Genomic DNA, 26,130 nt, shown 5'->3' on the forward strand with positions numbered 1-26,130 from the left:
CTAGATCTGATAGACAGAGTGCCTGATGAACTATGGAATGAGGTTCGTGACATTGTACAGGAGACAGGGATCAAGACCATCCCCATGGAAAAGAAATGCAAAAAAGCAAACTGCCTGTCTGGGGAGGCCTTACAAATAGCTGTGAAAAGAAGAGAAGCGAAAAGCAAAGGAGAAAAGGAAAGATATAAGCATCTGAATGCAGAGTTCCCAAGAATAGCAAGGAGAGATAAGAAAGCCTTCCTCAGTGATCAATGCAAAGAAATAGAAGAAAAAAACAGAATGGGAAAGACTAGAGATCTCTTCAAGAAAATTAGAGATACCAAGGGAGCATTTCATGCAAAGATGGGCTCAATAAAGGACAGAAATCGTATGGACCTAACAGAAGCAGAAGATATTAAGAAGAGGTGGCAAGAATACACAGAAGAACTGTACAAAAAAGATCTTCCTGACCCAGATAATCACAATGGTGTGATCACTCACCTAGAGCCAGACATCCTGGAATGTGAAGTCAAGTGGGCCTTAGAAAGCATCACTACGAACAAAGCTAGTGGAGGTGATGGAATATCAGTTCAGCTATTTCAAGAAAGTGCTTAGTAGTATAGAATTAGGGGGAATTTGATGGTCAAAGTCGCAAACTAAAATTGGAGCAAAAAGGTTTTCACTCATAGTCCTAGAGGTACCTGCTACTATCAATTTCTAAGCCTTTTTAGGGGGAATGTAAATTGGTACAGCCACTGTGGAGAACAGTATGGAGGTTCCTTAAAAAACTAAAATAGAACTACCACATGACCCAGCAGTCCCACTACAGAGAAAAACTAAATACACCCAGAGAAAACTAATTTAAAAAGACACATTGCAGCACTACTTACAATGGCCAGGGCATGGAGACAACCTAAATGTCTGTCAACAGAGGAATGGATAAAGACGATGTGGTACATACACACATGAAATGCTACTCAACCATAAAAAGGAACAAAATTGGGTCATTTGTAGAGATGTGGATGGACCTAGAGACTGTCATTCTCTGTTAAAATGGTATATATGCCCTCAAGCCTATCCACTCCTCTGGGTTTTTACTTACATATAAAGACCTCCATGTACACATAAAAATATCAACATCAAATAGAATTTGTATGCTTTGCTCCTATTACTCTCTTGTATGTTTAATTCTCAGGCCCAGAAATATAGAAAAAGTCTTTCTATATTTCTGTATAGAAAAGGTCTTTCCTGCCATATGTTAGTTTATCTTTTTCTTGTTGACTTGCAGGCATTCTTTATATTTGCCTTAAATTTTTTTCTGTTACACAAGTTAATGAATATTTTAAAATTTCTCTTTTTATATATATCTGAGTTATATCTGAGTTATAAGACATTTTAAATTCTAATATAGTTTTATCTTGTGTTTATATAAAGAGAAGATCTTCCCTATTCTAATGGCTTAAACACAATTAATTTTCTTTCAATGCATATATGATTCTGCTTTAGATGTTAAATCCACCTGGAATTTATGATGATGAATTTATCTTTATGATCAACATTTTTATGATGATGTTGATTTTTTTCCCACATCAACTGAAATATATATTTAATAGTGCATCTTTTATCCATTTATTTGAAAGGCCATATTTATGAACTGGTAAGGCTTCTATCTGCTTTGACCCAGGTGCTTCATTTGTTCTGGGGCTATTGGTAATTCTCCTTCGCTATTCCTCAGTAGCATGTCGGACACCTTCAGACCTGGAGGACTCATCTTTTGGTGTCACATCTTTTTCATCTTTTATACAGTTCATGAGGTTCTCATGGCAAGTATACTGTGGTTTGCCATTCCCTCCTCCAGTGGATCACGTTTTGTCAGAACTCTCTGCTGTGACCCATCCGTCTCTGGTGGCCCTTCACGGCACGGCTCATAGCTTCACTGAGTTACACAGGCCCCTTCATCATGACAAGGCAGCTGGGAAAGATTGAGGGTAAAAGGAGAAGAAGGCATCAGAGGATAAGATGGCTGTATGGCATCATGGATGCAATGAACATGAACTTGGGCAAACTTTTGGAGATAGTGAAGGGCAGGGAGGCCTGGGGTGCTGCAGTCCATGGGTCACAAAGAGTCAGACATGACTGGGTGACTGAACAACAACAAGGTTAAATAGGTATTATTCAGTTTCTAGGTTCTAATATTCTTGCCCAGGGATTTGACATCTTCTTTATTTCAAGTTTTTCAAAATGCTTCATACAGAAAATAACCTTGCAAGACATTAAATTGAAATTTGCTAACATTTATAAAAAATACCAACCATAGATTGAAATAAAATGTTCACTTTAATCGTTATCACACAAATGTTTAGTTACAGTTATCTGAAAATTATAAGAGAACAATTTGTGCATGTCACATTCATGTTACTATCCATATAAGAACTACACATAATCATTTATTCAACTACATCAGGATAACACACAAGGTTTTGTTTGCTCTAGACTTCTCAGTTAAAAAGAAACACCAAATAAGGAAACTGAATTTCCAAAAATTAAGTTATTAACAAAATAAATAATAAAAATTATTTCTAAATGTCTTATATTTTGACAACTTTGAATTATACTTACATACTATTATTTCTCCAAACCAAAAATTACAACAAGGGTCACTGTCAGGGTGAAAATACATATTTTTAAAGTTTTTTTAAAATACGCTATTAAGCTTTAACATGACTTGATTTATTCTTGGCACATGTGGCATTTTGAAAAGTAAAAATACACTTTGCCAATTTTACATTATTGTGCAGGTATAAGAGAAAGAGCACAGTTTGGGAGGCAGAGAGACCTGTGTTCAGTTACCAGCTTTGTTCCCAAGTTGTGTTGTTAGGCTGGTCAATTACTTCTTGGCACTGGGGCCAGGATTAAATTAAATGATGCCTATTTTAAAATGCATAGCATGGGCACTGAATGAATGATACCTCCTTTCCCTAATTTACTCACATTGAAGCAAAAGCAAAATATCACAGTTGTATGTTCTGGTACAATTTGAAAAATCTAGGAAAAAAATGGGAAATTTAAAAATAAAATCAGTGTATTTTGAAAAATTGCACTTTTAAGAAATAAGGAAAGCTTTCATCAGGTTTAAATATTTCCCAATAAAACAGTGCCTACTATACCCTGATTTAAAAAAAAAAAAAGTCCTAAAATATGATAAAATGATCAATGATTAAGGACTTTTGGTTTTCTTTTGTGCTATTGATATAAAAATAATGGCTATATTTAAGGCTCATTAAGTGATAGTCTGTAGTTGCCCTGAACCAAATCTGTAGTCTTGAAGTTGCACTATTAAAACAGACCTACTGCCTTGAATGACTATCACAGAGAAATTCCCATAATATTCTTCATTTCAACAACCATGTCCTCCTTACTGATTTTAAGTAAGGGATCATTTGGTGGCATGTGGCCATATACCTTGTCTGTCTTAAAGATGATTCTTATACACATAATCACTTTTTCATGCTAAATGTCTGGTGCTTAGAAGATCTAAGGCTCCTGAAAACTAAATCGTCACAAGGGAATAGCCTACTCTGGACAGCAACGCTTCCATCCCTATTCTTAGCACCGAAGATGCAGAAACAACCCTATTCTTATTTTCTATCCTCACCACCTAATAAATCATCTTTCCAAAGCTGACTGAAAATCTCCTCCTCCAGGACACTTTCCCTAACCAAACTTCACACTCCTCCATTTATGTCCCTGACACTCGTGTGTAATTTGTATAAACTTCAACCTGCATATACTTCTATTCATGTTTTGTCTTCTACTTCCAGCTAGGATACAGTCTCTGACTTTGTAAGCTTCCACAGTGTTTAGCACAATGAATGCATGTATGTATGTGACTGTGTGTATGTACGTGGGGTGTGTATGTGTATGTGTGTGCTGAATGAATAAAAGACTAAGAACCTGAGTGGGGTGCAGGGTAGGAAAAGTTTCATAATTTTTCAGAAATCAAAATTGCTGGACCTTCCTAATACTAAAATTTCTGATTTCCAAAGCTATCTGAGTTTGGTTTTATATGTCAATAATAAAAAGGCAGTGAAAAAAAATGTTTAAAAAAACCTTTATGAAATATTCCAAAGGTTTTTTAATAAGTTACTAAAAGCACCAAACCAAAACATCTTACTAAATAGTGGGATAATCTTTCCTATAATTTTATAAATGGAAATTTCTTTTCATTCAAGACAAAGAATACTGAACAGGAATAGGTGTTGTGAATCAGGATAAAAAAGGCAATTCATTCTAAGTCAGTATCTAACACACATTTTGCAATTAATCTGAAAAGCCTTCTGTGGTACATATGTATGCTTTGTTAAGAAAAAGAATGGTTTATTTTAGGATGTTGTCTGGTACTATAAAATAAGATACATATACTGAAGCTGCTATTTAACAAGGAAATTTTTGTTTATAATAGCTGTTACTATTAAAATAGGATATATTTTAAAAATTATTCTTAATGTGTATATTTTCAAATTTGCCTGACAGTGTCCTTTTGAAAAATCTGACAATTTGTAGTTAGATTACAGACATTTGAACTTTGTTTCTACAATTCAAAATATTACACTTACATAATAACAAAAAATAATATATTATAGCTTTTTTACTGAAGCACTCTGCAATTAATATTTAAAGCTTTTCCATAAAATAAAATTCACTGTACTTTTTGTAAGTAAAATTACACAACACATAATGTACACTATACTTACATTAAGAACAAATAAAATGAAGCATAAAAATTCTGTACCATAACAATGGATTGTTTTAGCTGTCATTCTAAATGTTAGCTTATTTGTTATGTTTTGAGTTTTTAATCTTAAACCCAAGAACCTTTATTTTGAAATAATATACTAAAAATATCAAGTCTGGAGTTTAAAACTCTCTTATGCTCTTTTTTTCTAGATCATCTAGGAAATAAGAGAAATGAGACACAGAGATAATTCTATTACTGCAAAATGCCTCCTTGCTTCCGCATATACCTCTATATCATTTCTAGAGCAAATGATACAGGAAAATGGCAGATTACAACTTTGGCAAATTATAAGCTCATTTAAGTGGTTTCTTATTTGGAAAAAAGAAAAACTAAGAAGTTCCTTTTTTGGCTTATTCATTCTCAATCTTTTTTTTCTCTAATATATAACAGTACTATAAAAGCACTTCTTAAAATGCTTACTGTTTAAACAACACAAAATGAACTGGAATAATTTATAGAATTAATCGAAGTAGATACTAGGGTGAGGTCCTAGAATTTGTTACACGTAGGGCTAAACTTGCAAGAGATCGCATGGCAAAAGTAGAGACTTTATGGCATATCCCAGCTTTTGAAATATAGTTAGAAGCCAATCGAAAAAGCCTTTCAGCACCAAAGGTATTGAAGTGCCCAGGAAGTACTTTCTCTACCAGACCTCTGTCGACTAATTCTATCAGACGTTCACAGGTTCCAACATAGTCACTTATCCTGCTGTATGGGAGCCAATCAATTAGTGATCCATCATACACGACGTCTCCACTGAAGAGAATCTTTCGGTCTTTGTCATGCAAGCAAATACTGCCCCTAGAATGACCCGGCATGTGCATAACAGTGAGCTGTCTGTCACCAAGGTTGATCACATCCCCTAAAAATGAAAACAGAATTTACAGATAAACATGTTAGATATTTGACTTCAATCACTTCAAGAACAGCAGAACACAACAGTTTCAAAGATGTTGGGAAGATGATATTTATTCTACTTTTATTGTAAAAGTAGGCTAGTAATAAAAGATAATTTAAAATAAGTTGCCTACATTTCATTTCTGTTGTTTATTAGACCAGTGTTTGCCAAAGTAAACAGTGGAACACAATTTCTGCTGGTTGTTACAATACATAAAAGAAAAGATTCAGTGGTCAAATAATTTGGAAAACTCTTCCTTCAGTGAAAATTAAGCAGCTTTCTTTTCTGCAAGTTATGCTAATGTACATTTAATATGCTAATGTACATTGTGGATATACACAAGTGAAATATGGCTGTATAGTTTCACAAATTTATTTGACAAAAAAATTCATTTTCAAAACATCCATTATACTAATATCTTGGTGACACAATTCAATAATGATGCTCTAGTGAAGGGTATGGTATTTTTACCCTTTGTTTTATCACTCTGTGGAAATTAAGGTCTGAGGAATCAGTACAAATGATGATGCTCTGGCTACTGCTATTGCTGTAATAAACTTCTTAGTCTCGGACCCAGGAACTTCAACTCTTCCATCAGAATCCACTAAATCGTCGCACCTAACTTACTAACCTACAAATAGGGTAAAATCTCAAACTCCCCCCAGTTATTTGACAGTGGGGACGAAACTGAGCTATATGAATACAAAATTGCTCTTTCACTGGATTTAAACCAGTACAAACTTAGGTAAATCATAATAAAAGATTCATATTGCTATCTCTAGTGAAAACATAAACATATACAGAAAAAAATCAAAGAAAAATAGCTAAAACTAATAGTGAAATTAAAATGGCATAATAATCAGGAATACGTCAAGGCTGTAAATTGTTACCCTGTTTCTTTAACTTATATGCAGAGTACATTATGAGAAACGCTGGGCTGGAAGAAGCACAAGCTGGAATCAAGACTGCCGGGAGAAATATCAATAACCTCAGATACGCAGATGACACCACCCTTATGGCAGAAAGTGAAGAGGAACTAAAAAGCCTCTTGATGAAAGTGAAAGTGGAGAGTGAAAAAGTGGGCTTAAAGCTCAACATTCAGAAAACGAAGATCATGGCATCCAGTCCCATCACTTCATGGGAAATAGATGGGGAAACAGTGGAAACAGTGTCAGACTTTATCTTTTGGGGCTCCAAAATCACTGCAGATGGTGACTGCAGGCATGAAATTAAAAGACGCTGACTCCTTGGAAGGAAAGTTATGACCAACCTAGATAGCATATTCAAAAGCAGGGACATTACTTTGCCAACAAAGGTCCGTCTAGTCAAGGCTATGGTTTTTCCAGTGGTCATGTATGGATGTGACAGTTGGACTGTGAAGAAAGCTGAACGCCGAAGAACTGATGCTTTTGAACTGTGGTGTTGGAGAAGACTCTTAAGAGTCCCTTGGCTCTCTCTCCCTCGCGCTGGGGCGCTCTTCTCCTCGTGTCTTTGGATCGACCCTCACGCCTCAAAGATGGATTTTCCTGCTATCTTCTAAATAAAATAGAGCTGTAACACTGAGCTGTAACACTGATTTGTCTAAAAGCTATAACACGGTTTGTCCAAGACCTGAGAGCTGTGACGTGCCGAGGGCTTTAATGTCCATTGCTCCAAATCTTTGTTGTGATGAGACAAAGAACTGAGGAACATACACTCGTGTGACATCTGTGGTGCCGTGACTTGGATTTAACCTGGCTGAAACAATCTCTGTGCGGAAGAGGCCAAGCACAGCAGGAGCCCAACTCAGCGAAGCTCCCGCGCTAGAAGCGGAAGGCGAAGAAAACCAGCGCAGGGGAAGGCCCATCGTGCTAGAAACTGGGACAGGGAAAAACGAACTCAGCAGAAAGTTCACGTGGCCCAGTCTCAGATTCCAGAAGACATCCGGTTAAGAAACCTTGGACCACTGGAAAAAAAACCCGAGAAGGATTGTCAGAAGATCCTCTGACCAATCCTGAGGAAATCTGGTACACTGATGGAAGCAGCTTTGTCTTGGATGAAAAAAGAAGAGCTGGGTATGCAGTAGTCTCCAATTTTAAGACCATAGAGTCTAAGCCTCTGCCGCCAGATCAACAAGCTACAATATGCAGTGCCAGTTCAACAAAGATAAAAAACTACAGCCGACCACGGAAAATATCACACACTCTTAGATGGACACCGCTATAAGGACTCTGAGGCTTGAAACTAGCAAGAGGGGGAGGCGCAATACCCCTCGCCATCCCAGTTCAGCAGGAAGTAACCAGAAAGACCTCGACGCCTCTATTCCCAAAGAATTGGGCCTCCCATCTCTTGAGGGGGGAATGTTATGTAGAATAGGGTAAAGGAGTCCAAAATGGCGGTGGCTAAAAGACAAGGAAGGGAAAAGCCCGCGAAAAGAGAACAAAGGAAGGTCAAAGGAAGGTCCGAGGACCAGAGTGAAGACTTCAGGTAGAATAAACAGCATTCCTGGCTAAGCCCAATTTGCATAGGGCAGGCGCAGGTGGAGGAAAAAACATATATAAAGAGGAGCCAAAGCACTTTCTCTCTCTCTCTCCCTCTCCCACACACTCCTCCATTCTCTTCTCTTCGAGTCTTTGGGTTGGCATGCCCTCACGCTTCAAGGATGGATTCTCCTGAGATCTTCTAAATCAAATACAGCTGTAACACTGAAAAAAAAAAGAGTCCCTTGGACTGCAAGGAGATCCAACCAGTCCATTCTAAAGGAGATCAGTCCTGGGTGTTCTTTGAAAGGAATGATGCTAAATCTGAAACTCCAGTACTTTGGCCACCCGATTCGAAGAGTTGACTCATTGGAAAAGACTCTGATGCTGGGAGGGATTGGGGCAGGAGGAAAAGGGGATGATAGAGGATGAGATGGCTGGATGGCATCATCGACTCGATGGACGAGTTTGAGTGAACTCCGGGAGTTGGTGATGGACAAGGAGGCCTAGCGTGCTGCGATTCATGGGGTCGCAAAGAGTCGGACACGACTGAGCAACTGAACTGAACTGAATCAGGAATCACTAAATATAAGAGACAACAGAAGAAAAATAAAGGCATAAACAGGAAATGAGACATACAAAACAAATGACAAAATGGCAGAGCTAAATACAACTGTGTCAGTCATATTAAATATGAAAGGGATAAACACCCTAATCAAAAGCAAAGATTGTCAGACTGATTTAAAAAGCAAGATATGTACTCAGTCTACAAGAGAGGAACTATAAAATCAAAGCGAAAAATAGGATGATAAGTCATACCTAATAAATATGAATGACAAGAACTAGAGTAGTTATATTGTCAGACAAAATGGATTTTTATATAAAGAATATTGGAGCAAGAGAGTTCCAGAAAAGCATCTATTTCTGCTTTATTGACTATGCCAAAGCCTTTGACTGTGTGGATCACAAGAAACTGTGGGAAATTCTGAAAGAGATGGGAATACCAGACCACCTGACCTGCCTCTTGAGAAATTTGTACGCAGGTCAGGAAGCAACAGTTAGAACTGGACATGGAACAACAGACTGGTTCCAAATGGGAAAAGGAGGACGTCAAGGCTGTATATTGTCACCCTGTTTATTTAACTTCTATGCAGAGTACATCATGAGAAACGCTAGACTGGAAGAAGCACAAGCTGGAATCAAGATTGCCGGGAGAAATATCAATACCCTCAGATATGCAGATGACACCACCCTTATGGCAGAAAGTGAAGAGGAACTAAAAAGCCTCTTGATGAAAGTAAAAGTGGAGAGTGAAAAAGTGGGCTTAAAGCTCAACATTCAGAAAATGAAGATCATGGCATCTGGTCCCATCACTTCATGTGAAATAGATGGGGAAACAGTAGAAACAGTGTCAGACTTTATTTTTGTGGGCTCCAAAATCACTGCAGATGGTGACTGCAGCCATGAAATTAAAAGACGCTGACTCCTTGGAAGGAAAGTTATGACCAACCTAGATAGCATATTCAAAAGCAGAGACATTACTTTGCCAACAAAGGTTCGTCTAGTCAAGGCTGCGGTTTTTCCTGTGGTCATGTATGGATGTGAGAGTTGGACTGTGAAGAAGGCTGAGCGCCGAAGAATTGATGCTTTTGAACTGTGGTGTTGGAGAAGACTCTTGAGAGTCTCTTGGACTGCAAGGAGATGCAACCAGTCCATTCTGAAGGAGATCAGCCCTGGGATTTCTTTGGAAGGAATCATGCTAAAGCTGAAACTCCAGTACTTTGGCCACCTCATGTGAAGAGTTCTCATTGGAAAAGACTCTGATGCTGGGAGGAATTGGGGGCAGGAGGAGAAGGGGACGACAGAGGATGAGATGGCTGGATGGCATCACTGACTCGATGGACGTGAGTCTGAGTGAACTCCGGGAGTTGGTGATGGACAGGGAGGCCTGGCATGCTGGGATTCATGGGGTCGAAAAGAGTCGGACACGACTGAGCAACTGATCTGATTTGATTACTAGAGAAAAGAGGTACATTTTATGAGGACAAAATTAGGTCAATACCTAATGAAAAAAAGTCTAAATGTATATGTACCTTAAAAATTCATAAAATAAAAACAGAATTAAAATAAGAATAAACAGTTGAACAACTATGCTTAGATATTTGAGTAGTTTGAATAATTCATAATATAAGCAGATAGAAACACTACGGATGCAGAAGACTTGAACAAAACCACCAGCCAACTTGATCTAGCCGACATATATAAAATAATTCATGCCAAAAGAGCAAAGTACACATTCCTTTCACATGAAAGAGATGCTTTGTTATGTCTGCACACTGAAAACTACAGTAACACTTTAAAGAGAAATTAAAGAGAATGTGAGCAAAAGGAGAAATATGCCATATCCATTGACTGGAAGACTTGAAACTGTTAAGATGGTAATTAAATTCAGTTTTTCCTACAGCTGCACTCTGTAATATGTAATTTATCAGATAATACAAATGTTCTCTATCAACACTAGGCAATATGGTCAGATCAGATCAGTCGCTCAGTCGTGTCTGACTCTTTGCGACCCCATGAACTGCAGCACGCCAGGCCTCCCTGTCCATCACCAACTCCCAGAGTTCACTCAGACTCATGTCCATCGAGTCAGTGATGCCATCCAGCCATCTCATCCTCTGTCGTCCCCTTCTCCTCCTGCCCCCAATCCCTCCCAGCATCAGAGTCTTTTCCAATGAGTCAACTCTTCACATGAGGTGGCCAAAGTACTGGAGTTTCAGCTTTAGCATCATTCCTTCCAAAGAAATCCCAGGGCTGATCTCCTTCAGAATGGACTGGTTGCATCTCCTTGTGGTCCAAGGGACTCTCAAGAGTCTTCTCCAACACCACACTTCAAAAGCATCAATTCTTCAGCGCTCAGCCTTCTTCACAGTCCAACTCTCACATCCATACATGACCACAGGAAAAACCACAGCCTTGACTAGACGGACCTTTGTTGGCAAAGTAATGTCTCTGCTTTTGAATATGCTATCTAGGTTGGTCATAACTTTCCTTCCAAGGAGTCAGCGTCTTTTAATTTCATGGCTGCAGTCACCATCTGCAGTGATTTTGGAGCCCACAAAAATAAAGTCTGACACTGTTTCTACTGTTTCCCCATCTATTTCACATGAAGTGATGGGACCGGATGCCATGATCTTCGTTTTCTGAATGTTGAGCTTTAAGCCCACTTTTTCACTCTCCACTTTCACTTTCATCAAGAGGCTTTTTAGTTACTCTTCACTTTCTGCCATAAGGGTGATGTCATCTGCATATCTGAGGGTATTGATATTTCTCCCGGCAATCTTGATTCCAGCTTGTGTTTCTTCCAGTACAGCGTTTCTCATGATGTACTCTGCATAGAAGTTAAATAAACAGGGTGACAATATACAGCCTTGACGTCCTCCTTTTCCCATTTGGAACCAGTCTGTTGTTCCATGTCCAGTTCTAACTGTTGCTTCCTGACCTGCATACAAATTTCTCAAGAGGCAGGTCAGGTGGTCTGGTATTCCCATCTCTTTCAGAATTTTCCACAGTTTCTTGTGATTCACACAATCAAAGGCTTTGGCATAGTCAATAAAGCAGAAATAGATGCTTTTCTGGAACTCTCTCACTCTTTCCATGATCCAGAGGATGTTGGTAATTTGATCTCTGGTTCCTCTGCCTTTTCTAAAACCAGCTTGAACATCATGAAGTTCACGGTTGATATATTGCTGAAGCCTGGCTTGGAGAATTTTGAGCATTACTTTACTAGCGTGTGAGATGAGTGCAATTGTGTGGTAGTTTGAGCATTTTTTGGCATTGCCTTTCTTTAGGACTGGAATTAAAACTGACCTTTTCCAGTCCTGTGGCCACTGCTGAGGTTTCCAAATTTGCTGGCATATTGAGTGTACCACTTTCACAGCATCATCTTCAGGATTTGAAAGAGCTCAATTGGAATTCCATCGCCTCCACTAGCTTTGTTCGTAGTGATGCTTTCTAAGGCCCACTTGACTTACATTCCAGGATGTCTGGCTCTAGGTCAGTGATCACACCATCGTGATTATCTGGGTCGTGAAGATCTTTTTTGTACAGTTCTTCTGTGTATTCTTGCCATCTCTTCTTAATATCTTCTGCTTCTGTTAGGTCCATACAATTTCTGTCCTTTATTGAGCCCATCTTTGCATGAAATGTTCCCTTGGTATCTCTGATTTTCTTGAAGAGATCCCTAGTCTTTCCCATTCTGTTGTTTTCCTCTATTTCTTTGCATTGATCGCTGAAGAAGGCTTTCTTATCTCTTCTTGCTATTCTTTGGAACTCTGAATTCAGATGCTTATATCTTTCCTTTTCTCCTTTGCTTTTCACTTCTCTTCTTTTCACAGCTATTTGTAAGGCCTCCCAGACAGCCATTTTGCTTTTTTGCGTTTCTTTTCTATGGGGATGGTCTTCATCCCTGTCTCCTGTACAATGTGACGAACCTCATTCCATAGTTCATCAGGCACTCTATCAGATCTAGGCCCTTAAATCTATTTCTCACTTCCACTGTATAATCATAAGGGATTTGATTTAGGTCATACCTGAATGGTCTAGTGGTTTTCCCTACTTTCTTCAACTTAAGTCTGAATTTGGCAATAAGGAGTTCATGATCTGAGCCACAGTCAGCTCCTGGTCTTGTTTTTGCTGACTGTATAGAGCTTCTCCATCTTTGGCTGCAAAGAATATAATCAGTCTGATTTCGGTGTTGACCATCTGGTGATGTCCATGTATAGAGTCTTCTCTTGTGTTGTTGGAAGAGGGTGTTTGTTATGACCAGTGCATTTTCTTGGCAAAACTCTATTAGTCTTTGCCCTGCTTCATTCCGTATGCCAAGGCCAAGTTTGCCTGTTACTCCAGGTGTTTCTTGACTTCCTACTTTTGCATTCCAGGCCCCTATAGTGAAAAGGACATCTTTTTTGGGTGTTAGTTCTAAAAGGTCTTGTAGGTCTTCATAGAACCGTTCAACTTCAGCTTCTTCAGTGTTTTTGGTTGGGGTATAGACTTGGATTAATGTGATATTGAATGGTTTGCCTTGGAAACGAAGAGAGATCATTCCATTATTTTTGGGATTGTATCCAAGTACTGCATTTCGGACTCTTTTGTTGACCATGATGGCTACTCCATTTCTTCTGAGGGATTCCTGCCCGCAGTAGTAGATATAATGGTCATCTGAGTTAAATTCACCCATTCCAGTCCATTTCAGTTCGCTGATTCCTAGAATGTCGACATTCACTCTTGCCATCTCTTGTTTGATCACTTCCAATTTGCCTTCATTCATGGACCTGACATTCCAGGTTCCTATGCAATACTGCTCTTTACAGCATCAGACCTTGCTTCCATCACCAGTCACATCCACAGCTGGGTATTCTTTTTGTTTTGGCTTTATCCCTTCATTCTTTTTGGAGTTATTTCTCCACTGATCTCCAGTAGCATATTGGGCACGTACTGACCTGTGGAGTTCCTCTTTCAGTATCCTATCATTTTGCCTTTTCATACTGTTCATGGGGTTCTCAAGGCAAGATACTGAAGTGGTTTGCCATTCCCTTCTCCAGTGGGCCACATTCTCTCAGATCTCTCCACCATGACTCGCCCATCTTGGGTTTCCCCATGGGCATGGCTTAGTTTCATTGAGTTAGACAAGGCTGTGGTCCTAGTATGATTAGATTGACTAGTTTTCTGTGAGTATGGCTTCAGTGTGTTTGCCCTCTGATGCCCTCTTGCAACACCTACCATCTTACTTGGGTTTCTCTTACCTTGGGCGTGGGGTATCTCTTCATGGCTGGCTCCAGCAAAGCGCAGCCATTGCTCCTTACCTTGGACGAGGGGTATTTCCTCACCGCCACCCTTCCTGACCTTCAATGTGGGATAGCTCCTCTAGGCCCTCCGCAATATGGTAGCCACTAGCTATATGTGGCTAATGCCATGAGAAATAAAGCTAGTGTAACTAAGAAGCTAAAACTTTCATTTTAATCAATCTTAACTAATTTAAATTTGCATTAGATAGCTACATGTATTAATAGCTACATTCAGAGAAGAACTATACAAAGAAGATCTTCATGACCCAGATAACCATGATAATGTGATCACTCACATGGAGCCAGACATCCTGGAATGCAAAGTCAAGTGGGCCAGAGGAAGCATCACTACAAACAAAGCTAGTGGAGGTGATGGAATTCTAGCTGAGCTACTTCAAATCCTAAAAGATGATGCAGTGAAACTGCTGCGCTCAAAATGCCAGCAAATTTGGAAAACTCAGCAGCGTGCACAGGACTGGAAAAGATTAGTTTTCATTCCAATCCCAAAGAAAGGCAATGCCAAAGAATGCTCAAACTACTGCACAATTGCACTCATCTCACATGCTAGCAAAATAATGCTCAAAATTCTCCAAGTCAGGCTTCAACAATATGTGAATCAAGAACTTCCTGATGTTCAAGCTGGATTTAGAAAAGGCAGAGGAACCAGAGATCAAATTGCCAACACTCGTTGGATCATTGAAAAAGCAACAGAGTTCCAGAAAAACGTCTACTCCTGCTTTACTGACTATGCCAAAGCCTTTGACTGTGTGGATCACAACAAATTGTGGAAAATTCTGAAAGAGATGGGAATACCAGACCACCTGACCTACCTCCAGGGAAAGCTGTATGCAGGTCAAGAAGCAACAGTTAGAACCGGACGTGCAACAACAAACTGGTTCCAAGTTGGGAAAGGAGTACGTCAAGGCTGTATATTGTCACCCTGCTTATTTAACTTATATGCAGAGCACATCATGCAGAATGCTGGGTTGGATGAAGCACAAGCTGGAATCAAGATTTCAGAAAGAAATATCAATAACCTCAGACATGCAGATGACACCACCCTCATGGCAGAAAGCGAAGAAGAACTAAAGAATCTCTTGAAAGTGAAAGAGGAGAGTGAAAAAGTTGGCTTAAAGCTCGACATTCAGAAAATGAAGATCATGGCATCTGGTCCCATCACTTCATAGCAAATAGATGGGGAACAGTGGAAACAGTGGCTTACTTTATTTGTGTGTGTGTGTGTTGGGGGAGGGGTGCTCCAAAATCACTGCAGATGGTGATTGCAGCCATGAAATTAAAAGATGCTTGCTCCTTGGAAGAAAAGCTATGACCAACCTAGACAGCACATTAAAAAGCAGAGACATTACTTTGCCAAAAAAGGTCTGTCTAGTCAAAGCTATGGTTTTTCCAGTGGTCATGTATGGACATGACAGTTGGACTAAAGAAAGCTGAGTGCCGAAGAATTGATGCTTTTGAATGTGGTGTTGGAGAAGATTCTTGAGAGTTCCTTGGACTGCAAGAAGATCCAACCAGTCCATCCTAAAGGAGATCAGTCCTGGGTGTTCATTGGAAGGACTGATGTGAAGGTGATACTCCAATACTTTGGTCACCTGGTGCCAAGAACGGACTCATTGGAAAAGACCCTGATGCTGAAAAAGACTGAAGGGAGGCGAAGGGGATGACAGAAAATAAGATGGTTGGATGTCATCACTGACTCAATGAACATGAGTTTACGTAAGCTCCAGAAGTTGGTGATGGACAGGGAAGACTGGCATGCTGCAGTCCATGGGGTCGCAAAGAGTTGGACCTGACTGAGCGACTGAATTGAACTGAGCTACATGTGGCTAGTGACACAATGGTAGATGTATAGATTCAAGAATCTCAATCAAAACCTTGACATGTTTTTTTATAAAAACAAAATCTGGCTCTAAAGTTTATATGAAATGCAAATGACCTGGAACAGCCAAAGCTGGAAGACTTAAACAATCCAATTTCAAGAATTAGAATGAAGTTTAAATAATCAGGAGAGTGTTGTGCTGGCTATACGACAGACATAATCGATGAAAGAGACTAGAGTCCAGAAGAAAACATTCACATGTATGGTCAGTGGATTTTTGACAAAGGTTATCAACAAAGATAATCCACTGAGTAAAAGGACAGTCTCTTCAACTAATTGGCCTGGACTACTTTGGAAATCTATATGCAAATAAACAATAAAGCACCTCATAACCTTTCACAATCTTTGCATGAAATGTTCCCTTGATATCTCTAGTTTTCTTACTGAGGTCTCTAGTCTTTCCCATTGTATTACTTTCCTCTGTTCTGTGCATTGATCACTGAGGAAGGCTTTCTTATCTCTCCTTGCCATTCTTTGGAACTCTGCATTCAAATGGGTCTATCTTTCCTTTTCTCCTTTGCCTTTCACTTCACTTCTTTTCTCAGCTATTCGTAAGGACTTCTCAGATGACCATTTTGCCTTTATGCATTTATTTTTCTTGGGGATGGTCTTGATCATCTTGTGGTGTTGGAGCAGTCTCTTGAGAGTCCCTTGGACTGCAAGGAGATCCAACCAGTCAATCCTAAAGAAAATCAGTTCTGAATATTCATTGGAAGGACTGATGTTGAAGCTGAAACTCCAATAATTTGGCCACCTGATGCAAAGAACTGACTCACTGGAAAAGACCCTGATGCTAGGAAAGACTGAAGGCCGGAGAAGGGGCTGACAGAGAATGAGATGGTTGGATGGCATCACCGACTCTATGGACATAAGTTTCAGTAAGCTCTGGGAGTTGGTGATGGACAGGGAAGCCTGGCGTGCTGCAGTCCATGGTGTTGCAGAGTTGGACATGACTGAGCAACTGAACTGAACCTTCCACAACAGTAACAAAAATTAACTCAAAATGGATCATAACCCTAAATGTGAGAGCTTCCAAAAAAAAGAAAATCTTTGTGATTTTGGGCTTGTCATAGAGCTCTTAGAATAACACAAAAAGCATAAAACATAAGGAAAAACGATTAATTGGACTTCATCCAAGTTAAAAACTTTCTTGCCCAAAACATTAAGGACTTCCCTGGTTGTGCAATGGACAAGAATCTGCCTGCCAAGGCAGGGAAGAGAAGTGTTAGTAGCTCAGTCCTGTCCAGCTCTTTGTGATCCCATGGACTATAGCCTGCCGGCCTCCTCTGTCCATGGGATTCTCCAGGCAAGAATACTGGAGTAGGTAGCCTTTCCCTTCTACAGGGGATCTTCTCAACCCAGGGATTGAATCTGGGTCTCCTGTATTGCAGGCGGATTGTCGACCATCTGAGTAATTCAATTCCTGGTCTGGGAAGATGTCACAGTTTGCACAGCAACTAAGCCTGTGCACCAAAACTACTTCAGGGCCTGCTAGCCGCAACTACTGAGCCTGTGTGCCAAAACTGTGGAAGTCCATGTGGCCTGGAGCCACAGACTGCAACTGCTGAAGCCTGCTCACCTATGCAGGCTAGTCCTCCACAACAAGGCAGCACAATAGGAAGCCCGCGCACCACAACAGAGAGCAGCCCTTGCTCATCGCAAGTAGAGAAAGCTCGTGCACAGCAATGAAGGCCTAGTGCAACCAAAAAAACAAAGACAAAAAAATTTGCTTACTTAAAAAAAAGAGGATACTATTAAGAAAATGAAAAGACATGACATACACTGGGAGTAAACACTTGCAAAATGTATATCTGATAAAGGACTTGAATTAAGAATATATAAAGAACACTTACAGCTCAACTAGGAGAAGACAAAATTTCAATTTTTAAAAAAGAGAAAAGATTCTGATAAGATCTTTTGACAAAGAAGATATCTGAATAGCAAATAAGTGCCTGAAAAGATGTTCAACATAATCAGTCATTGAAGTGAAAGTGAAAGTGAAGTTGCTCAGTTGTGTCCAACTCTTTGCGACCCCATGGACTGTAGCCTACCAGGCTTCTCCACCCATGGGATTTTCCAGGCAAGAATACTGGACTGGGTTACCATTTCCTTTTCCAGGGCATCTTCGCGACCCAGGGATCAAACCCGGGTCTCCCACATTGGAGGCAGATGCTTTAACCTCTGAGCCACCAAGGAAGCCCAAATGCAAATTAAAACCTCAATGAAATACCACTACGTACTCACTAGAATGCCTAAAATCAAAAGGACTGACAAAATCGAGTGCTGACAGTGATGTGGAGAAACTGCAACTTATACACTGCACTTGGGAATGTAAAACGGCAAAGCACTTTGGAAAACAGCTTGGCACCTTCTTAAACATTTAACACACGTTTACCACGTGTGCGTATGCTGTATGCCACATTTACCACACAACCCAGAAATTCATTTCTAGCTATCTACCTACGAAATAAAAGCATGCATCAACATAAAAACTTACATGTAAACTTTCATGCTGCATTATTCATAACAATTCCAAACTAGAAAGTTCAAATCTCCTTCAACAGGTGAATATGTAAAATGTGTTCTATTGATAAATGAGTAGTTTCTCAGCAACAGAAGGGAATTATTCATAGATAAAACAACATGGATGAATCTCCAAAAACAGCATGCCAAAGGAAAGAAGACACAAAAGATTGCATGTGATTATGTTTTGTATTAAGTTTTCAGAAAAAGAAAACTATAATGGCAAAAACAGGTCAGTGGGGCCTGGGTGGGAACAGAGGTTGCTCTGGTCTTGTCTCGAATCCCAGTAATTATTAATACAGTAAGATGGAATTCAGTTCAGTTCAGTTCAGTTCAGTCACTCAGTCGTGTCCGACTCTTTTCGACCCCATGAATCCCAGCATGCCAGGCCTCCCTGTCCATCACCAACTCCCGGAGTTCACTCAGACTCATGTCCATCGAGTCAGTGATGCCATCCAGCCATCTCATCCTCTGTCGTCCCCTTCTCCTCCTGCCCCAAATCCCTCCCAGCATCAGAGTCTTTTCCAATGAGTCAACTCTTCACATGAGGTGGTCAAAGTACTGGAGTTTCAGCTTTAGCATCATTCCTTCCAAAGAAATCCCAGGGCTGATCTCCTTCAGAATGGACTGGTTGCATCTCCTTGCAGTCCAAGGGACTCTCAAGAGTCTTCTCCAACACCACACTTCAAAAGCATCAATTCTTCGGTGCTCAGCCTTCTTCATAGTCCAACTCTCACATCCATACATGACCACAGGAAAAACCATAGCCTTGACTAGATGGACCTTTGTTGGCAAAGTAATGTCTCTGCTTTTGAATATGCTATCTAGGTTGGTCATAACTTTCCTTCCAAGGAGTCAGCGTCTTTTAATTTCATGGCTGCAGTCACCATCTGTAGTGATTTTGGAGCCCAGAAAAATAAAGTCTGACACTGTTTCTACTGTTTCCCCATCTATTTCCCATGAAGTGATGGGACCGGATGCCATGATCTTCGTTTTCTGAATGTTGAGCTTTAAGCCAACTTTTTCACTCTCCACTTTCACTTTCATCAAGAGGCTTTTTAGTTCCTCTTCACTTTCTGCCACAAGGGTGGTGTCATCTGCATATCTGAGGTTATTGATATTTCTCCCAGCAATCTTGATTCCAACTTAATTAGGTACTCTCAAATTTCCCCACGTTCCAGTCATAAGGAGCCAGACTCCTTCACAGGATAATTGTTTCAGATTTAAGGTGCTTCTGGGGATCAAAAACCACTGCCATTTCCTGTATGATTGATAAGTAAGGTAAAGGATATTATAGGTAAGTTGATTTAATAATAGAACTGTTGCAGACAGTTTAAGAAATGTACAGAATGAAGAAGAATGAGGGAAGTTTGATGCTAAAAATGAAGTTGTAGAGAATTACCAATGGAGGGATAGAGTCTTATGGATTTTTGATATTCAAGGCCAGGTGATATTCAAAATACTTAGCAGTAGATAAGACATAAGCACCCACGTATCAAAATGGACACCAATTGTAAACAATTGATAAGGCCACAGTGATGGAATATTATTAATATTAGGTCTGCCATTACCATATGGCTTTATAAATACCTCCCCTATGCTTATAATGCTAACACATATAATTTCATCAAGACCTCTCTTACAAGAACCACAATTGTCTATGAAATATATAAATATCATATATAAATTTATGTAAAAAAAATATATATATATCACATACTATCTATCCTTTCAAGCCTGCACCCTAACCCAGTTGTCACCACATTCCAACTACACTAGACTTTTCTTGGCTTCTCAAATATCCTTTCCCATCTTGGCATTCCCCATTTTTAATTTTCATTTCACTTTTAATTAAAGAACTAAATTACATATTTCAAATAAAACATTTCAGGAGGGCTTAAAATGCCAGAAAACATTCTTTGCCCCATTCTGGCTCTATCTCTAATTCTGCTCCCAATAGGCAACCACTGTTAACAATTTTAGCAACTTCTTCTGGTAGTTGCCTCTACTAGATATGTTGTTTGTTGTTCAACCTCTCAGTCGTATCCAACTCTTTTCGACTCCATGAACTACAGCACGCCAGGCTTTTCTGTCCTTCACTTTCTCCCAGAGTTTGCTCAAATTCATGTCCATTCAGTCAGTGATGCATCCAACCATCTCGTCCTCTGTCGTCCGCTTCTCCTCCTGCCTTCAATCTTTCCCAGGATCAGGGTCTTTTGCCATGAATCGGCTCTTCACATCAGGTGGTCAAAGTATTGGAGCCAAAGTATTATTTACAGATGACTACTGGGTATAATCATCTGTAAATAATGTTTATAGCTCATACTCTACTGATTTCATTCATGTATTATCATTTCTTGGCTTTTAATTTTAGATGTTATCCACTGACTTCCACTATGAAACATAAGGATTTTTAGTAGCTCTTTTTACTCCTCTCTACCACCATCATGACACATGTATACATTTCTCATCCACCCACCCCTCGAAAGAATAATGATTCAACTGCTTAGATCTGGAATCCTCTATGCTTGAGGTTCTATAGTTGTCAGTGTCATCCTTTGTATCTTAGTGGCTTCCTAAGTAACAGCATGTGGGAAATAATTTTTTGAAAGCTTGACTGATACTGGAATGGATGTCAGAATTCTAAGTTGGAAATTGGTTTTATTCAAATAAGTCCCAGCTCTTCTTTTCTAGCTCTAAAGCCATTATGATTGGTATAGATGACCTTTTTTGTTTAAATTTGGAAGTCTGTAGACTCTTTGATCCCAGCATTCTGAAATTTTATAATAACGGGCCATGGGTTGAATATGTTTTCATCTATGGGCTCTTTCAATCTGGAAATGTACATCCCTTAATCATGGGATATTTTCTCTACTATTCTTTTTCTCTACTTTCTCTATTTGCTCTATCTGTGCTCTTATTATTCTAATGTCAGATTTTTCACACTCATTCTTTACTAGTTTTCTCCTAGTTTTTCATTTTGCCTATCTGCTGCTTTTCTAAGTTTTCAACTTCATCTTCCAGACCTTGCACTAAATAATTTCTGACATTTTAAATTCCAATGGTTCTTTTAGGAGTGTAAATATGGTTCTGCCTGTTGCTTATTTTTATGGCATCCTATTGTCTCTCAGGTATCTTGAATGCAATAGTTTCTGTTATCCCCTGATGATATTAATGATTGTCTGCTCTTCTCAAGTCACTTTATGTTCTTTTAGTATTTTACTTCATGTGAGATGATTTTCTCAGATTTTTTTTCATAATGCTTGATTACCTGTTTAAGAGTTGGAGGATAGTGAAAAAGCTGTTTGAAGCACATGCATGACACCTGGTGATGCAGACTTCACTGTAGAAAGTCCAAGCCAAGAATTACCTACGAATCAGCATCTTAATCTTTACCCCAGGGCTGGGCAGATTTCCAGATAAGATTCTTCCAATTTCCTACCTGGAGGCATGGCGGCTAAAGGCCTGGCTCTTATTCTTTTGGGAAACTAGTAAAGAACATATATATTATCTATCTATTATTTTTCTGTATTTTTATATACATTCCCATACACTTATCCCTCCTCTTTTCCATCTGAAGCCTTGAGCTCATTAGTACTTGGCATCCCTCAATCAAGAAACCCTTTGGCTTCATTCTCCCCAGAGAACCAACTAACTCTGGAGAGAGGTGCATTCACTTAGGGAGAAGAATTCCAGAGTTTTAACAGCTTCTTAAGTGACTTTCCATCAATTCTACTTATTTTAGTTTTCTTCCTTTTGCCCCTGCTAAGGTACTGGCTACTGCTAATTCTTGAGCCTATTAATCTCCTGTAGAACAAAGTGGACTGGCTCTCAATTTTCTATTGCTGGCATAGGATAAAACTGCTAAGTCAGTCACTACAGGATTGGCAAGATCCCCTGGAGAAGGAAATGGCAACCCGCTCCAGTATTCCTGCCTGGGAAATCCCACGGACAGAGGAGCCTGGCGGGCTATGGTCCATGGGGTTGCAAAGAGTTGGACACGACTTTGCAACTAAACAACAACAACAATGCAAAACAGAACCTCAGTCAATGTGGATTTATACATAAAACAGACAAACCACGGTCCATTTGCTGCAGTCTTAGTGAGATTTTGAGAGGGAGTCAAATTAAATGTGTTCGTTCAACCTGCTGCCTCGCTGTAATCTTTGTTTTTAATCTCCCCAAACGATCTAAGTTTACCTAAAACTACTCTTGTACTGTCTTGATGACTCTGGGAAAATCATTTAAACACGTATAACAGGAGCCAAAATGCCTGCCTCTTGTGAAAAACAGACAGAATGATGTGTGCCCATTCATGAAGAACGTGCTGTGTCTATCTAGGGTTTATTGCTGTCTTCTTATACGAAGATATGGTTTCACTATTAGTAGGGTGAGTAGGTTTTTTCATCAAAAATGATGCAGTGGATGATGACCTCACCTTGTCCTCCTCATCCCGCATATGCAAGTCAGCTTTTGGGTTAGTGATACAGTGCACAGACTCATGCTTCTCCATGATGGGTGATCACCAATACACTAAATGAAACGTATGTAGTAAGCTAGTGAATCCAGCCTCCTCATTTTCTAACTGAAACAATGAAGACTATGCTGTTAGGTATGTGCTGTTCACATGTGTGCGTAACTGTATATGAATTTTTTTTGTATATGATTTTTTATATAAATATTTTATATCTCTTTCCAGGCATCTGGATTATGATAATATTAAATTAGCAGGCCACACCATTCAGAAGAGACAGGAAATTAATATTCCTGAGAGAAGAGGATATTGGATTCTACTTGAGAGGGTGAGACATCCAGCTCCTAATGAAAAACAACTTTTAATTTAACACAGTAGTATCACCTTCCAAGTGTTTAGTAAATATTAAGCTTTCTTTTCACACTTTCAAAGGCTTAAAGCACCACACAGGTAGGTTGCATGTCCCCTGCAACTCCAAAAGCCTATAATTCTAGCACTGACTGGGATTTAAGAAATCTGATTTCTAGTCCAGGCTCTTTCCCTAACAGGCTATGTGATTTCAGGCATAATATTCAAGCCTGTGTGGACTTTTCATCTATAAAATATTTCTTATCATTGTTTCATCATTGATTTCCTGACACAGGAGCCAAAGTAAATAAATCAAAGGTCATTTATTCTTTTAAACAACTTAAACATACTTTAAATACTGATGCAAAACTTCTCTTTTTTGGGGGGGGGGTCTGAGTTAATTTAGTCTTAATATCCATAAATTGTATGGAAATCCTACTTCTAAAGTATTAATTTCAAAGAAATATAGTAATTAAAAGCACATTTAATGTAAATTTAAATTTAGTTTTCTTTCACCTCAAAATGTCAGGTAATGTAAGGCTTCCATCTAAACCACTTTTTTTTAATCTTCAGATTTAAAATTTTAATGAACAGACTTTTTAAAGTGGTAAGGTACAGAATATTGCTATTTTTTATATGTCAAGTGATCAAGATCTCATCTGTTAAGATAAACTCATTTTCGGAAAGTACTTCATTATTTGTCATATTGGTTGGTCACAAAGTGAGCCTTACTGTACTGCAGCAACTGGATTTTTTTTTTTTGCTTCAGAACAGTTCAATAAATTAAACTGGCAAATAAAATAGTTTCAAGATAGAAAGGAAAGGGGGTTTCATATCCTATTCAGAATTACCATAAAAATTTATTTTGGGGGTAGGATTAACGTGTGATCTACACGCTTTGATCTACTGTGCCTGGGTTGGAATCCTAGCTTTTGTCTAAAGCTTGCTCTGTGGCCCCTAGGCAAGCCATTTAATTGAAGCCATTTAAGTAGCCTCACTTTAAACATGTTGGAGGATAAAATGGTATCAACAGTAGCATTCTATATCATATATGAAACGAGTCGCCAGTCCAGGTTCGATGCACGATACTGGATGCTTGGGGCTGGTGCACCCAGAGGGATGGTACCACCCAGAGGGATGGACGACCCAGATAGGAGGGAGGAGAGAGGAGGGTTCAGGATGGGGAACACGTGTATACCTGTGGCGGATTCATTTTGATATATGGCAAAACCAATACAATATTGTAAAGTTAAAAAATAAAATTAAATTAAATTTAAAAATACCTTGAAAAGAAAAAATAAAAAGAACAAAGAAACTAATACACAAATATCACTGCTGTGACCAACTGACTCAATGGTTTGGCTCAATCATTTAAGTGCCTGTGTGGGGTTGGAAGGGTTGGAACCCTACACTATTTTATTCTATTAATTTCTTTCTGAATCCCATTCTGTTTTTCGCAGAGCCAAAGAGGCCCAAGGTTATCTATGCATTAGTCCACATACTTCACCATTATGGGAACAGCTTCCTTATTAATCTTTCTCAGGCCTGGCTTTCAGCCAGAACAGAGAGCTGTCATAACGTTAAGACTCAGGCACATTCTACTTCGTACGTTCACTATCAAGCTTTTTCTCTTGTGAGGCAGCATCAGGAGCAGAAACCTATCTGGAAGCTAAAGATGCGTGAGCAGATTAGAATCGCTGTTCTGCAATGGCCTTCTAAGCCTACAGGTGGGCACCGTCCGTACTGAGCCAATGGAGTGAGCTGTTCTCAAAAAGCACAGAGCCAACGACACGCACTCTCTCCACCAAGTGTCATTCCTTAGAAGTCTTTTCGCTAGAAAAGTGCTTGCAAATGACGGACATGTCTGAGGGGGAAAGAATGGGAATCCTAGTGACCAGTCTCTAGTGGTGTTACTGCACACCGTAGACCTTCCAGAGAAAACTGACTAGGGGGTGGGGCTGGCTTTCAGTCGAGTACGCGGCGTCAGAGCTGGTCTCCTGCAGGAAAGGTTGCAATGGCCTTCCAGCGACTCGATGGTGGAGTGAGTGGGCTTTTTGGCCCCCAGGGAGAGGGGGAGGGAGAAACTGAAGCAAGTGTTTCTGCGATATGACAAAACAAACCAACCTCCCCACCTCATTCCCTCAACCTCACAGCCAAGCAATTCTGCATCAAGCATCCCTCGGAACCGTCTCTCCCCCAATCCCTTCCCTTAAATGAGACAGCAAGCGCCCGAGAAGGGGGCGGGGGGTGAGCATTACCGTCCTGCAGGACGAGGGTGGGCTGCACCGCCTGCACTCGGAACTGCCTGGCCCTCCAGCCCGGGCTCGGCGCCCGCACCACCTCGCTGTCGGACAGCCAGGTCACGGTCTCGAAGTTGTCCCCGCGGGCCAGCGCCTCGGCCTCGGCGTGGTGCACCGCCACCCGGTCGAACTGGTAGAGGCCGCCCGAGTGGTCGAAGTGCACGTGGGTAGCCACGGCCAGCAGCGGCCGGCACGCCGCGTCGTCTCTGGCCGCGCGGTCCCGCAGGAGGCCGGAGGAGTACAGGTACTCAGGGAGGCTACGCAGCCCCAGGCCGGTGTCGATCACCACGTCCTGCTCGGAGCCCCGCACCAGCCAGATGTTGGCGCGGTTGCCCGACTCGTAGAAGCGTTCCTGAATCCAGAAAATGCCGTCGCCCAGGGACTTGTGGGCGTACCACTCGAGCGCCGACATGCTGCGCGGGGTATGGCGGCCCAAGCCGAGAGGGGGTTTGTGGGCGCGCGCGCGCGTGTGTGTATGTGTGCCTTCCCGCGGGCGGTCTGGACTCGGGCGCTGCGGCGGTGTAGAGCCGTCTGCCCGCAGCCGGGGACGAGGCGCAGAGCCGGGAGGGGGCGGGCGGGGGATGCGGCTGCGGTGGGTGTGTGTGTGT

At 40.4% G+C, this 26,130-nt stretch overlaps 2 protein-coding genes across 3 annotated transcripts in view; one reads left to right on the forward strand and one right to left on the reverse strand.

The window, feature by feature from the left end:
* Positions 1 to 2,280: 2,280 nt before the first annotated feature.
* On the reverse strand, positions 2,281 to 25,934 carry MBLAC2 (metallo-beta-lactamase domain containing 2). Its single transcript, XM_005907533.3, has 2 exons — positions 25,481 to 25,934; positions 2,281 to 5,639 (listed from the first exon to the last, which is right to left on the reverse strand). Exons 1-2 carry the CDS (start codon positions 25,932 to 25,934, stop codon positions 5,254 to 5,256), a joined length of 840 nt encoding a protein of 279 aa, XP_005907595.1. The 3' UTR covers positions 2,281 to 5,253.
* POLR3G (RNA polymerase III subunit G) overlaps positions 25,652 to 26,130 on the forward strand; it is a 46,590-nt gene continuing 46,111 nt past the window's right edge. Inside the window, exon 1 of one of the 2 annotated variants that reach the window (XM_070373126.1) lies at positions 25,652 to 25,944. The gene's annotated coding sequence lies outside the window, so the exon portion shown is untranslated. The remainder of the gene's footprint in view (positions 25,945 to 26,130) is intronic. The other variant, XM_070373125.1, reaches the window with a different exon arrangement.

Source organism: Bos mutus, chromosome 7 (genome assembly GCF_027580195.1).
Source record: "Bos mutus isolate GX-2022 chromosome 7, NWIPB_WYAK_1.1, whole genome shotgun sequence".
Taxonomy (NCBI): domain Eukaryota; kingdom Metazoa; phylum Chordata; class Mammalia; order Artiodactyla; family Bovidae; genus Bos; species Bos mutus.